The sequence below is a fragment of the Malaya genurostris genome, chromosome 3, assembly GCF_030247185.1.
Source record: "Malaya genurostris strain Urasoe2022 chromosome 3, Malgen_1.1, whole genome shotgun sequence".
Classification (NCBI taxonomy): domain Eukaryota; kingdom Metazoa; phylum Arthropoda; class Insecta; order Diptera; family Culicidae; genus Malaya; species Malaya genurostris.
The window spans coordinates 304,498,031-304,513,020 of NC_080572.1; the positions used below are offsets into that span (position 1 = coordinate 304,498,031).

General features: G+C 34.0%; 1 protein-coding gene across 7 annotated transcripts in view; it reads left to right on the forward strand.

Moving 5' to 3' along the window:
* LOC131436309 (uncharacterized) overlaps positions 1-14,990 on the forward strand; it is a 131,914-nt gene that overhangs the window by 61,834 nt on the left and 55,090 nt on the right. For 6 of the 7 annotated variants that reach the window (XM_058604968.1, XM_058604966.1, XM_058604964.1 and 3 more), the window contains one exon: positions 10,033-10,244. In XM_058604968.1, the coding sequence (XP_058460951.1) occupies positions 10,033-10,244 (212 nt within the window). Of the gene's footprint in view, positions 1-616; positions 747-10,032; positions 10,245-14,990 lie in introns of all 7 variants that reach the window. The other variant, XM_058604971.1, reaches the window with a different exon arrangement.

The following is a 14,990-nucleotide window of genomic DNA, read 5'->3' on the forward strand; positions in this document are numbered from 1 at the left end:
AGGGAGAAAAAAACTACTATTTATTTAACTAAACAAACAAGCGGAAATCACCTTTACCTTTGCGTGGCGGCAAAATGACGTGAACGACTCGTAACAAACGAATATACTGTGATAGAAAACCCTAGACGGTACGATAATTTCTCTAATTGAAGGCGAACTTTTTGATTAGAATAATGTGTATATCAATTTGTTCTCATGTTTGAAGCATGCAACAAAATAACTCACTCAACTGAAGGTCAGTTGAATTGCATCAATAAATTAACAGTCCGACATGCACTTTTTTTTCTCTTCAAACTTTTATGAACTGATTTATCATTTTCCGCACAATACAATTGTCTGATACAAAAATGAAGTTGGAAGTTAATTCCCAAACCGCTGGAAAAATTACTTAAAAATACTCGATATTTTGATTCCTCATAAACTTTTATAGCGTAAGAACCATATTATAAATTAGCAACTAAACCCGTAATAGGAGAATGTTTCGAAGCCATACCTAAATTTAATGCCTTCCTATCAATCAATTAGCTGAAGTCGGTATCCGCGAATCGCAGAAAGTGGTGCCATAGAGAAAAGGCATTGTTTGAAATTTCTAAGTAATCGAAAGTTGTATCAGCAGTGGATAGGTATTTGTCTGATTTCTGAAGAAAAAATGATTGTGGAAATTAGTTCCTGCAGTATCGCCGGCTGGTATCTGGTTACAGCCGTTTCAACATACCTAATCGCACATCTTCTACAGGTTGTCTTAGGTAAGCAAATTTAAGTTAATTTGACTTTATTCAAATGATTCTTACGCAAGATTTTTAAATATTAATAGACCAGTCAATTTGATTACAACAATTAATGCACTGATAACAAGAAGTGTTGTGCAGAAGTATGGTACAACACTTTCATTTTAAATGTAAATCACCTTAAATCTTATACAAAAAAGTATTAAAAGCTTTAGATATTACTCTTGAGTTCCATCTACCAAACAGTCGATTTAATTCAAATGTTTCACACTAAACATTCAAAAAGCTTGACACTTACAAATTATATCTCAGATAAATGCATATTAACTGATAAGAGTACTTTGATAACAACAGATTTTACTGTAATGCTCATGTGGAATACATTTAAATAATAAACCGCACAAGAAGTGACCGTTGAAATGTCATCAATTAGGTACAAAGATTTGATTAACATGGTAAATATGATTTATTTCTTGAAATTTTTTTTTACGTTTCGTTGACTCATAAATAATTCCTTCGTGTATGAACTGAATGATGTTGTTCGAAGATCCACAATTCTATTATCTGAAAACAAAACCATCTTATAATAATGAAATTTTTCTTGGCGAGTTTCACAAAATGTTTGCAAGTTTTCTTTAAATCATCTATAATTAATTTGAAAATACTTACTGTCAACAAACTCTAAAATATGTGGTTCAAAGCCTGTTCGTGCTAAAAATTTGTTCAAAACTTTTCAAACATATGTTTGACATTTAATATTGCCGCTAAGAACACATATATACTTCAATATGGCAACACTTCAACGTGACATATTATTACACAAATTACACACTTTCATCATATATGCAAAAAAAATCTATATACATCTATACCGATCTACAAATGATTTTGTTCGAAAGGTGACGTTTATGCGGAGGTTTTGGGCTATATTGAATAAGGGAAATCCTTCAGGAAAGTGGACAAAATCTAGAAAATATTTTCTATGGACTTGGAAATTTTCCACTCAATGCATGCTATAGATGTTCTATGATTGTTTCGCGTGTATCAAGTTGTGCAATGCTTGCCCACTGGAGAACAAAATATGTATACTAGATCTATATAGGGTAACGGCTCCCTATTTCATCTGAGCTCCTATTCCCATCTCATCCCTTCACCTCATTACTTTGAACATGAATAATATTTTAAAACCTACCTGAACCAAACTGTGAAATGTTTCAAAATGATTATAAAAGCTATTGTCACACTTTCCTATTGAAAGAAATGGTTTTAAGTTCTTCGGTTATCGTTTTTTTCATTTCAAATAAACTCACTTTTCAATTTAGGACACATTTTCGTCTCAAGATTTACAGTTCGTCATGTTTCTGATTATCTACTAATCGATTCGTCTCAAAACATGATTACTTTTTCGCACAATTACACTACCATTGAATGCTGGATGACTTCATAATTAGTAATGTTCACTTGCTACTTGTTTAATTAACGATTTAATACTTCAAAAACTACCCGACAAACAATAAAAGTCTTTAAAAATATGAGATGAAAGTTTTTCACTTAGTTCACTTGATTGCGCTTTGTTTTCATCTCATTTGGTTTCGCAAAGTTGCCAAGTTATCTCATAATGTTACGAAACAAAAATTGTTTTTCTTCTTCAAAATCTCATCAATAAGTATGTTTTTTGGTATCCGTGACATTAGTTTAATTATATTATTGATATTAATATTTCAATAAAACTGTTTTGGCTTCGAATATTACCAGGAAGAGCATGCTTATTTGATTCATGTGGTTCGTCATTCCGAGCCACGTGATTTTTGGGTATTGGGTATCAACATTATTGCTTGCCAAATGATTTAATGATGGAACGCATATGAGTGTTCTAGCTATACCGTAAACAGGATCAAAAGTTCTGATATTGTTTACCAGAAAATGCATTGTGTGCAATGTAATCAGTGAGATGATTATTGTTAGCCATCGTAGGTGTGAGTTGAACAAATCACATTATAGAACGATTTTTGTACGAATCAATGATATGATTCACCTGTTTAAATAATGAGATCAAACAAAGAGGTTTGTCTTGCATTTAGTTTGCTGAAGTTCGTTCGCGTCGAATAAATTCTGGTGGATTGAAAACCATTAGTTGTGAGATTTTATGCATTGACTCGAACGATAAGCTGAATACTGGTGCAATCACTCCTCATGTTCACTCCGCTATAAAAGAAGAATTGCACATTATTTTCATATAAAACTTTCTGATATAGATTCTCAGTACCGAACTCCACCATTCGTTAATCGTAGGTGGGGTACTAAACAAAATGATGTGGTGTCGACTAATGAGACGACTATTGATAAAACTATTAAACGAATTCAGTGTTCATGTAAAAGTTAATGGACACAATATTTAAAGGAATGTTAAATTGAACTTTCGAATGTCCAAAAATTATTTATTTTATCTTTCGGTTTTTCAACAATATCAAACTAACTAGAGATTGTGAGAGAAGAAAGAATATGAAAAATGTAGAGCCATAGTACTCAAGGAAGAGTAAGGATTTGAAGATAAAGTGCTGAAAATTTCTACGTAACAAGGTTCATTTAAGGGGCGGGAAGGGTCTAACACTTTTAAAAATTCCTCTATTTTTTTCTTTGTATTTTCTGATAGTAAAACATTTCAAGAATATTCTGTGAAATTTTAAAGCCTACCGGACTCAGCAAGTTATGGGCCTTCATCTCATACTGCGAAGAAGTAAGAGCTCGGCACACAGGCTTAAGATTTCTGCTTCGGTTGACTTAAAAACTTGATAAAATATTATTGAAATGTTTCATTATAACAAATTATAAAAGAAAAATATATGATTTTTTGAAAATGTTAGACCCTTGAGTAATAAATTGTTTCCATTGATTTTATAGACAAAAATCTTAAAACGCGTTTTCCTCTAAAACAGGTTTTGAAAGTCCGTGCCCATCGTCATTCAAAAACTACTGCACCAATTTTTTTCAAATTTTGCACACATTTTCTACATATAAAAAACCAGACCCCAAAGTTTTACTTTTCGTTGTTTGGTACTTTAGGGAGGTTTTACAACTACAAAACGGCGGATTTTTTCGTGAAAAATCGTTGTTTTCACTTTGAACAACCACCAAAAATTCAAAAAATTAAAAAAAATCAAACAGAAACGTTGGGGTACAGAAAAACATGTACTCTAACTATGCTGCGTTTATTTGTTAACTTCTGATTAGGCTGCGCTGAGATGCAGTGAACAACGCAAATCATGATTTTTAAGAAGCGTTCTCAAAAATACCTCTTAACCGACTTATTTCTCAATATTTTTCAACGAAAAAATTGCAAAGAGTTGTTCGAATGATGCTTTTTATCATGCAAAACATTTGAATTTATTTTGTTGAACGATAATTCTGGAAAAAATTCGCAAAAATGATGATTTTTTTTCATCGTTTAGACCCTACCCGTTTAGTTAAAACCCGTGTCCATTCGTGGTCTTCAAATTTTACAAAAATATGAATGATAAATACAAGCACTACAATTTCCCGAACGTTGTAATAACATTTTTACCATTACTTCTGTAGCCCTCCTACTATCAAACATTATCTGAAAAATGGCTTCGTTTCATGAATAAGTCATTCGCACGCACCGTCATCATCGCTAAAGTTAATTATAATTGAATTTCCAAGATATCACAACATTATTTTCATTATGCTACTATCGCTTAAGCAAATTATTGTTGGTATCGTCTCAAGTGTGAGATTTCAGATTCAAGACATCATCTTCACTGAAGGCTGGCGTTCGCCGTGAAACCGGTTTAGAGGCTATGTCGTCATTGCCAGGCCGCTAAGTACGAAATATGATAACATCAATTAAATAATCATCTCGTATAATGCACATTACAGGATAGACAAAAAAAAAACAACAAGAAATGGAAAATTAGTGTGAGGGTTACAAATCTTTTTTTTCTGTTTTCATTCGTATATGTTATGACCGGATAAATTGGACCGTTGCCGGTTGACGATAGCTGATACATTTCGGTCGTTTTGGTTTCGGCTTCGTTTTGGATATGTTAAAAATGAAAGGTATCACAATTGTTACCTGTTTCCACGAACGATGCAGCGAAGCGAGGTAGCCCATGTTTGGGTGCCCATCAATCCACTAACGGCAACTAAATAGTTTTATTGGAATATGATTCAAACAAAGTGGTCACTTTATGGAAAAATAATCAAGAAAATCAGGAATGATCCCATACAATATTCATCGATGAAGCTATTCAATTTTGTTCCCTTTTAGCTCGCACGGAACCCCTGAAAACAGTCACGTACCCAGAGGGGGGGCGAGGGGCCCTGGCCTCACCCGAAATAAAAAACATATAATTATTTATAGTGTCTCAGAATGTTAAAAACAGCCGTAAAAAGCACACAATTAGGTACATAAGCAATTTTCAGTAACATTATTTTTTAATCTTTGGGCCTCTCCCGAAATTAAATCCTGCCCGAAAATCACAGTATATTTGAAATAATTAACATTCCAGTTGCTTGTGTTATATTGACAGTGTAATAATGACACACTCTAACCGATCTAGCAGGTAACTGGGTTGAAATCACTAATTTATAAAATGAATCTTAAATTAGCACTAGTTGAATATTATAAGTGGCTGCTGGTTTACAGAAAACAAAAAATAAAGTTTTTTGCACTTTCAGAATCTTTACATAAACTTGCTGTTTATCAAAGCCAGAGTTCAAAAGTAGATTTAATACAGCAAAAATTTTACGACTGTAGTTTCCAATATGTACAAACATTGCAACAGTAGTAGAAAAGTTAGCCACTATAATTTACTGAAAATCAAGTAAAGCATTATGAAATTGCATAAGGAGTGTATCGAAAATAAGCTATCCACAAATTTTTCTTTCAAATTATGATAAAAAACGATAATTTATTCAAACTAAAAATTGATCTTTTATTGTACGAGGTTAAACTTGAGCATAAAGATAACTGGATGAAATTTAAGTTATTCTTTCACGAGTTTTCGAACTTTTGATCGAACGCACTTCATCAAGTTCCGGATAAGTGTTGCATCGTATTTTTCGGTCGCTTGAGCTCAATTTTTTTTAACTCCTGCATGTTCCCAGCTGCCTAACCAGTCTTCTTGAAGACCCTCTTCACGATTGCCCAGTAACGTTCGATGGGTCGAAGCTAAGGGCAATTTGGTGGATTGATATTTTTCTCAACGAAATTTATACCCTTTTCCGCAAGCCAATTGAGGGTGGTTTTGGCATAGTGAGCCGACGCTAAATCCGGCCAAAACAGTGGAGGTGTACTATGCTTTTTATATAAAGGCAGCAATCTCTTCTGGAGACACTCAGATCGATAGATTTCTGCATTTATAGTTCCGGTAGTGCAAAAAATGGTTGACTTCAAAACACAGGAACATATTTCTTGCCATACCAGTACCTTTCGAGTGAATTTCTCCACTTGAATCGACCTGTCCGCATCGCTCACATTCTCCCCAACGACGACAGTAAAGTACTGTTGACCCGAAAGGGTTTTTGAGTCCTTCTTTACATAAGTCTCATCGTCCATCAAAACGCATGCATCTGGACCTGCAAAAGACGCGAATACAATTTCCGGGCCCTTGTTGCTGCTTGCTTTTTCTGTTTTACACTTTGTTCCGAGATTTTCTGCTTCTTGTAGGTCTTTAGGTGATTTCGCCTCTTGATACGCTGGACCATTCCGATACTCGTTCCTGCTGTTTTGGCAAAATCACGTATTGACATTGATTTGTTCTTCATGATTAGAGATACCACTTTCTGGTCCAGTTTCGGGTTGGAAGAACTGGGTTTTCTGCCTCTTCCTGGTAGCTCATCCTAAGAATAATGTTCCCCAAACTTATTAATTCAGTTTTTAACACTGGCATGATGAATTCCAAACCTCTTCGCCAATTTTCGCATAGTAATACCCTTCTCACTTAGCCATGCGTCCAGAACTTTAATTTCCACTTCCTTTTCAATACGCGACATTTTGAAAACAGAATTTCAACCGCACAAACAAGTAAAGAATCGAAAGCTGACAGCCAAACGCACAGCATGCTGCGATCTGAGTATTAAAAACCATCACAAATACATGCGTACAACACAAATGAATGTGGATAGCTTATTTTCGATACACTTCTTATGGAAGCGATTTTCCATAGAATCCTTAGTTGAAGTATGTACACTACTCCATTGAAACATATGCTTCCCAGTCGAGTAGCGCTTCACTTCTTACAAAAAAAACTACCATTGAAAAAAAAGAAGATCAGAAAGCTTTCCAAAAGAGGTCCAACGTTATAGGAAACGATGGACAGTACTTTGAACGAACGAAATTAGCCGGATCATATTTTGAGAATGTTCACACTATAGAACAAGTAATTTAGTATTTAACAAAAAACTTTGAAATGACTAGAAGATTTTTCTCTAGCAAACAACGAGAAAATAAATTTTGTTTTAAAGTTTACTAAACAAAGCATTTCGTGAAACAATTGCCCGTGGAAGTGAGATTAAAAAAATCAACTTGGTGCATATGAGCAGTACAATTTGAGCTTACGGAGCACAACAGTATCAGCTTGAAGGGGGTCCACGAAAATCAATTAGTCATAACATGTCACAATCTGCTGATATCACTGATAACTTTTGCAATAAAATAACCAATAACGTAGAGGTGACAAATTTAGAGTACCATATAGTATTTACGACGTCCTCGATCTTCATTGTTAGATTTTATACCCAAAACCGATCTCGATTGTAAGATTTTATATCCAAAATCGACAAATAAAAGGCAGGTAATTTGCTAACTTTTAGCAAAATTAAAATTATTTCACCGGCATCCATAGCGTGCTTACCACCTTCTTAGTTGTGTTAATTGCAAGACTCAGTGTGGATTGACATTTTTGTTTTTTTGTAATAAAATTTTTATTCTGGCCTTTTTGCGTAAAGCTTTACGTGGCCGACTGGCTTACATTTTTGATGTCGATTTATTCATTTCGGATGTGCATATTTCTGTGAAAAAAAAACTATCAAATTGTGTGAATTATCTGCGATATTTAACACAGTTCGAAGCATTTTTTTCGAACACGAAGCAGTCAAATGCTGTGTCTTTATTCGCACTCGTTCGGTGAAAATTTCGCTTTTCTAAAAGTGCACCGAGCTAATAAAATTGTTAAAGATTTGCACAAAATCGATGATTTTTATTTCCGATTTGCAGAAGCAACCTGTATAGTTTTTGGAGGCTTTATAAGAACCGATTTTGTATAATGTTCCCCGTTGTTGTTCCCTTTTTGTTGTATTTTTCCCCAATACAAACGACCAGCAGCTGGATGAGCAATCGCTCTTGTTTGCAGCGAAACTGATACTAAAAGAAATATATCAACTGTAATGAGTTTTCTTCTTTGATACTCTTTGATACCAAATGGTTCAGAAAACTCTAATTTTGAATTATATGTCATACAACTGAAAATGTTATCATATATTGATGATCATATTTTCGATGGCATGTAGCAAAAATTATGTTGATACGTTGGACACAACAAGAGATATTCACGATCAAAAACTTATCACTCTCTCATAGGGTAAATTTTGAAAAGGCGCCCCAAATAAAGTAAATCGTATTTACGTCAAAAAACATTGACGAATATTTTGCATTTGGTTTCAATTCCTATTTCGGAATTATCGTAGATTCTCCTATCAATATTTGATAAGTCAATAAATTGTTGGTCAATCTTTAGAACCTATGCAAACCTTTCCACCTTCCTTCTACATTCACTGAATAAATCCACAGAATAATAGTTTCACTTTTTTCGATTTGCTTACTTCTATGCTCCTTGTGTGGATAATGAAGTTACGTTATCGTATATTTTTTGTGAAATTACCTGGTATTCGGTATTGAGACAAATCTGCGGATGATTCCTCAGGTAATGAACAGTTCAGAAACCATCTAAAGTTACAAAAAGGACATAATTTCGCCCTTCTTCCCTAGCCATTGAATTATAGCTCTGTTTGTTCGCATGGAAAACGAAGGGATAAACTTACGAAACCAAATGAAATAGGGGAAAAAGGGGTAAAACGTACCCCCGAGGCATAATGCACCTTTTGCTTTTCTCAAAAGTTATCAATTTTTCCACTGGAATTTTAATAAAACTGAAAGTCCGCCATAACAACAGATTACTGTAAAATTTTGGTAGCGTTGGTTCAATCATATCTGGAAAACTTAAAAAAACAATTATGTCTCTGTTATAAGTAATTTTTGATGTTCGTTCGTAATTTTCTAGTATGAGGAAGATGATTTTAATTTTGTAACCAGTGAACTTCTTTGCCAATCATTCGGGTTTCTAAAATTAGTTCTAATACAGACGATGTATTTGCAGTTTTATAAAAAATCGTCAAATCGATCGTCTCATATTTTTGGGGGCAAAACGACCCGAATTGTGTGAGGCAAAATGCTCAAGAATTCCCTTACAACAATTATCCATAAGTTATCAATTTAATGAACATTAGTGAACAATCTTCCACCTGGCAAATATTTCGTCAACGAAAAGTCTAAAACTTTCTTTAAATAAGAAAAAGAAGCTTTATGAGGGTGCATATTGCCCCGTGGTTGTTTAATCCGTTGTTTTGATGGATGTTTACCCGTTGTTTAAGATCATCCTGCCTCTATGCTCATATAATCGTCACTTCGCGTAACTTAAAATGTATATTTTTCAAATTTTTCACGATCGGTAGTCATGCCCCGCATATATTTCAATAGACAATTTTTTAGTATTTGTACGTAATTTTGAGAAATAATGATTACGGAAGATAGTTATGCATGAAACTCTTCCGTGTTATTTTCTATAGTTAAGATATAACTACATTTCCTTAGAGGGTTTTGTTTTGTTTCATAAATACGAACTAATAAAATAAACAATAGTAGTACTGAATGATGACTATGGACGATCAAAAGGCGAACCAACAGAAAGTGTAACATCAAATTTTGAAATTTTTAAAAACATATATGGATTTTCCGCTAAATACATCAAGAATTCATAACGTAAAATATGTGTATCACTCTGGCTTTCTTGTCTAGGGTCCTTTTCAAGCTAACGACTATAAATCAACTAAATGGAGTAATATGAAGACTCGCAACAGTCTTCGTTTCAACAGATGTGAAGGGTAATTAATCAAAAACTTGGTATTTACGCACTTATCACTTTTAAATAAATCACTTTAGAACGTGTGTTTGTTCTTTCACAACAGCAAACAGTACTACCATGCTAACATGTTAACCCTTTTTCAGATCTGCCAATATGCGAAGGTCAAAAGTTTCCCGAGAGCCCAAGCGACAAACACTTTGAACTTCGTAAGCTGATCCAACGCATCCTAGATGAGGTGGCAAAGTTACCGGAGCTACTGAATCAAAGTGGTCATCCATTGCGGCCGGAAGAGCATCTACCCTATTTCAGTCCGAAAAAATACGAGCAGCTGTTGGCGACGGCCGTGCTCAATAAGGTAATCAGTTTGTGCTTCTCATAACGGCTTTAAGTCATGCATTGCCGATTGTATCTTGAATACTAAAATATTACCAACAAATAATTACTGAGTACTTACTAATAGTATCTCGAGTTGATGGTTCAAAGAGTAGGGCGCTGGTGTTGTTTGTTTGAGCCCCGACCTAGAAAAATTCCTATGCCGTTTTCCATTGAAGAACACTGAAACACTGACTTGGATTACTCTGGTCTTGCACTTTCTGTGATTACTATCGTAATCGACTGTCCGAGTAGAAATAAATTCGTTTGCTATACAAACCTTGTTGAAAAGATGTCTGTACTCCGCAGAGAATCGCAAAGAATTTTTCATTGAGATACGATGCAGAAACCTCCCAGTGAACGAGATTGATCTAATCTCATTTCACGGCAGTAGACACTAGCACTGGCTCGTCCATGAAACAAACAAACAAAGGTTATCTATTCGTCAAGGTGTCAATTCTATCAGTCAGGTAGTCTTACTTCACGATGGGGAAATGATGCTGGGGAATATGAATAATAAGTCCAAAGCGTCACTTGTTGTGAAATATGGTGAGTTTTGCCTTTCTAATATAGAATGGTTATGCAATCACTGTGAAAGCCGACTTTTTAACCGAGACCCAGAGGACCGAGTGTCATATACCATTCGACTCAGTTCGTCGAGCACGCAAAATTTTTTTTAGAACATTTTTTTTCGAAGATGGCTAAACCGATTTTCACACACTTAAATTGAAATGAAAGGTCTTGTAGTTCTATACAAAATTCCTGAATATTATTTGGTTCCAACTTCCGGTTTCAAAAGTAAGGGATAAAGTGTGCAAAAAATTTTTGAAATAAAAACACCAACCTTTCTCGGAGATGGCTGAACCGTTTTTTCACAAACCTAAACTCATATGAAAAGTCTTGTGATCCCATACAAATTTTCTGAATTTTGTTTGGATCTGACTTCCGGCTGTTTTAAAGCAAAATGGTCTTGTTTACCAGACGGTCAAACAAACTAATTTCTGCTATCCTGGTTCCCCGATCTCACTCATTTTTCTCAGCGATGGTTTGAGCGATTTTCACAAACTTGGATTCAAATGAAGGTCTGGTGATCCCATACCACAGTGGTTTGAATCGACAAAAACGTGAACTTGATTCTCTAGCTGCTAAACCGTTGACCCGATATACATAGTTCCTTTGGAGAACTCATTCACAAAAATATATCTCGTGATTTGATAACAATAAAAAATGTGCAAAGCCTACTACGAAAAAAGTTGATTTCAACAACTTTTTTCTCTTAAGAGGTAGAAAAACGATGTCTTCTACATAGTTTTAGAACTTCTAATGAGAAAAAACTTTACCGAAGAAGCTATAGTTCTAACGCAAAAAGTTTCGGATATATGAAGAAATTTCGTTTGAATGCACTTAAAATCAATTTTTTTTGCATAACTTTTTTTACAATTATTTTCAGTGTCTATTATGTTCGAGACAATTACTAAAAACGTAAAATTACACATTTTTCTTGAAGATTGTGCACGGTTTGACCTTTTCCTTAAAAAGTTATTTAACATTTAAACTTTTATATGCAGTAACTTTAACTACCAATAGGAAGCAGGGTCGCAAACCAAAAGGCACATACATATACTTTTGGAGCTTAAATTAAATAATACAAAGTTACGAAGTGTGTAGCGTGGCCCTTTTAAATTGTATGAATGAGACAACAAAATATAGAGTGCTTTTTTGACAATTTTCTTAGCAAAAACATTTACTAAATCGACTATGTTTGGTTTATCAAAAGGAGCTTTGTAGGAAATGTTCAAAAATTGGAATCGGTCGTTAGAGTAGCTTTGGTGCAATGGTGTAATAATTGAATATAATTTCATGATGCAATCTTATATGCAATTGAACAAACTAAAGAAGCATGTTAACGTGCTCATTAAAGGCTATAGCAGGATAAGCATGTAAAATCTGCCCTCAAAGGGAATTCATATTGTTATACCACATTCGAAAGGTCATAGACTGTAAACTATTTTCTCAAAGTTTCAACCCTTTAACTGCCATATTGACGGAACTAGGGTGGTTCTATTGATTTTTATTTTATTTGATTTTTGAAGAAACTGCTTCTCCGAAAAATTTGAAAAAAATCAGACATGTTTAAGGCATTATGGGGATGCTTTAAATTTTTTTCAAAATTTTTGAAGATGTATTTCTTTTATTAAAAAATACTAGAAAATTTTGAAACATATTTTTTACCTCTTCCAATTTTTGCACCACCCTGGATTTTTTAGTGATAAATAAAGAATTTTTGGACATGTTAAAATGGTATGTTTTCATATTTTTTAAAATGTGGACGACCAAAATATTTGATTTTTTCTAAAAAATTAATAACAGTCGACCATGCGTCCCCATCGAATTCTGAGAGAAGGAAACGCATGGTGCTTTATCTTAGCAGTTTCTAGTAGTAGTCGACCATGCGTTCCCATAAAGTTCTCTTAAAAGGGAAACGCATGGTGCTTTGTTCTAGTAGTTTATGATGCAACTCAAGCGCAAGGCTTAGAAATCAAAGTAACGAAAAGAAGGAAATGAGTATCAATCTTTGCATAATACATACACGATCATACTTCGGGTACAACCTAGAAAGCTACAAAGCGAGAACTTACTGGTATGTGGTTCATATATGAATGGTAGTAATACATGAACGTCGCGAGTATCACACATATGAAATTCGGTTATGGCAGTCAAGAACTAGAGCGAGTGTCAGTTTTTTACGTGTTGCTGATGGATGTAAAGAAAGAATAATGAAAGAAAGAATGAAAATTTCATTACAGTGTCAAAAGTTATCATAAAGGTATGTTATCGAGGGATGTCTATAGTTTTCTGGAAAAATGTATGATAAAGATAAAGTTGGAATTTTGTGTTTGAAAACGTCAATCGAATATCTTCATGATGGTTTTCATGGTTTGTAGACTGATAGCGCTATATTTTTTTATATTTATTCTAAAATTTGAAACAACAACAGATATAAAAAATAGTGATGCGTTATTTTTCGTTTTTGTTATAACCTTTGCATAATTTCAAGTCAAGCATTTATCGACCATGTCTATTAAAAAACTTGATTCGCTGAGTCGATTTTTACAGGTTTTTACAGGTTTAATATGGTCAAATATCATTGAGCTTCGTGATATGCTGGTGTAAATAAGAAAGATTTATTCGTATTTTTGTTCAAATTGCGAACGGGAAGTTCTAATAAGATAATATTATCAATCCTTGGATTGGAACGAGTGCAACAAGTATCGGAATATAGTAACTCTGGAACAGAAGCTTTTGAAAAGGATGTTCTGCCAAGTAATTTTGGATTTAAAGCTTTATCACGAGATGACCCAATTGAGACACACAGATCACAAAAAAGCTATTCGGGCCGGTAATAAGTCTCATTTTTAAAAGCTTACAAATACTATATCGAGTACACTACAAATTCGACTGGATATTTGGGAATCCAGCGCCGTTGCTGTGAATGCGTTATTGGCAATAGAACTGTTGGTTGCTGTTCACACGAGGCCGCCATTATTCACTACCTTTCCTTATGCTCGGTTTTTATCCAGAATTGTGAGACCGGCGAAAATATTGTCAGAAATGCTTAAATCAGAACAGCTACCAAGTGACGATGATAATTCTATAGAATAAACGAAAAGAATCAGAGAAAAAATGTGTGCATTGAAACAGCAATGTATTTTTATAACATTTTTATCCCATTTCCTATTTAAATGAATAATACAGTCAATAATTTTTAGAAATTTTTTTCGTGACCTTTCTTACATGGAACTTCTTAATCATTTCATAAAGACAATTGAAGTTTCAATTTAATAATTGACCCTTTTGAGTCTTAGTTCTGACTCCTACTGCGTCCATTAGTTCATCCAATAGCAAAATTTTATTAAAAATGATGTGCTGATAAAAAAAAACTCCAAGTGGGTTATGAAATCAACCACAAAATGTATAAAAATTTCAGCTTATTTTAAAATTTATAGCAGTTCATCGTTTGGTTTAAATAATATGATATTTAAAAAATATGAGGAATATGCTTTATTAAACTCAAATTGATGTGTAGTATTATATTAGGATAAGAATTCTATGTAAAAGTGATGCTACGGCGAAGAACAACTTATGTAAATTGCCTTAAGTAATAAACGTATTTATGGAAAAACAATTCTAAGAAATCGATTCCAACCTTCATCAGTGGCAACTTTTGTTTGACACCAATATAAAAAAGAAAAAATAAATTCACTGCTGTTTCAACTCGCTATGTATTTAGTGAAATGTACAGAGCTGGCAAAAAGAAAACCGCGTTGTACGAGACCCAACAGTGCAAAACGATTTGACCATTTAATGAAACACTATCGACTCATCGAATTATATACAGTCACTCGCTCTAGTTCTTGACTGCCGTAACCGAACTGCATATGTGTGATACTCGCAACGTTCATATATTACTACCATTCATATATAAACCACATACCAGTAAGTTCTCGCTTTGTAGCTTTCTAGGTTGTACCCGAAGTATGATCGTGTATGTATTATGCAAAGGTTGATACTCATTTCCTTCTTTTCGTTACTTTGATTTCTAAGCCCTGTGCTTGAGTTGCATCATAAACTACTAGAACAAAGCACCATACGTTTCCGTTTTAAGAGAGCTTTATGGGAACGCATGGTCGACTACTACTAGAAACTGCTAAGATAAAGCACCATGCGT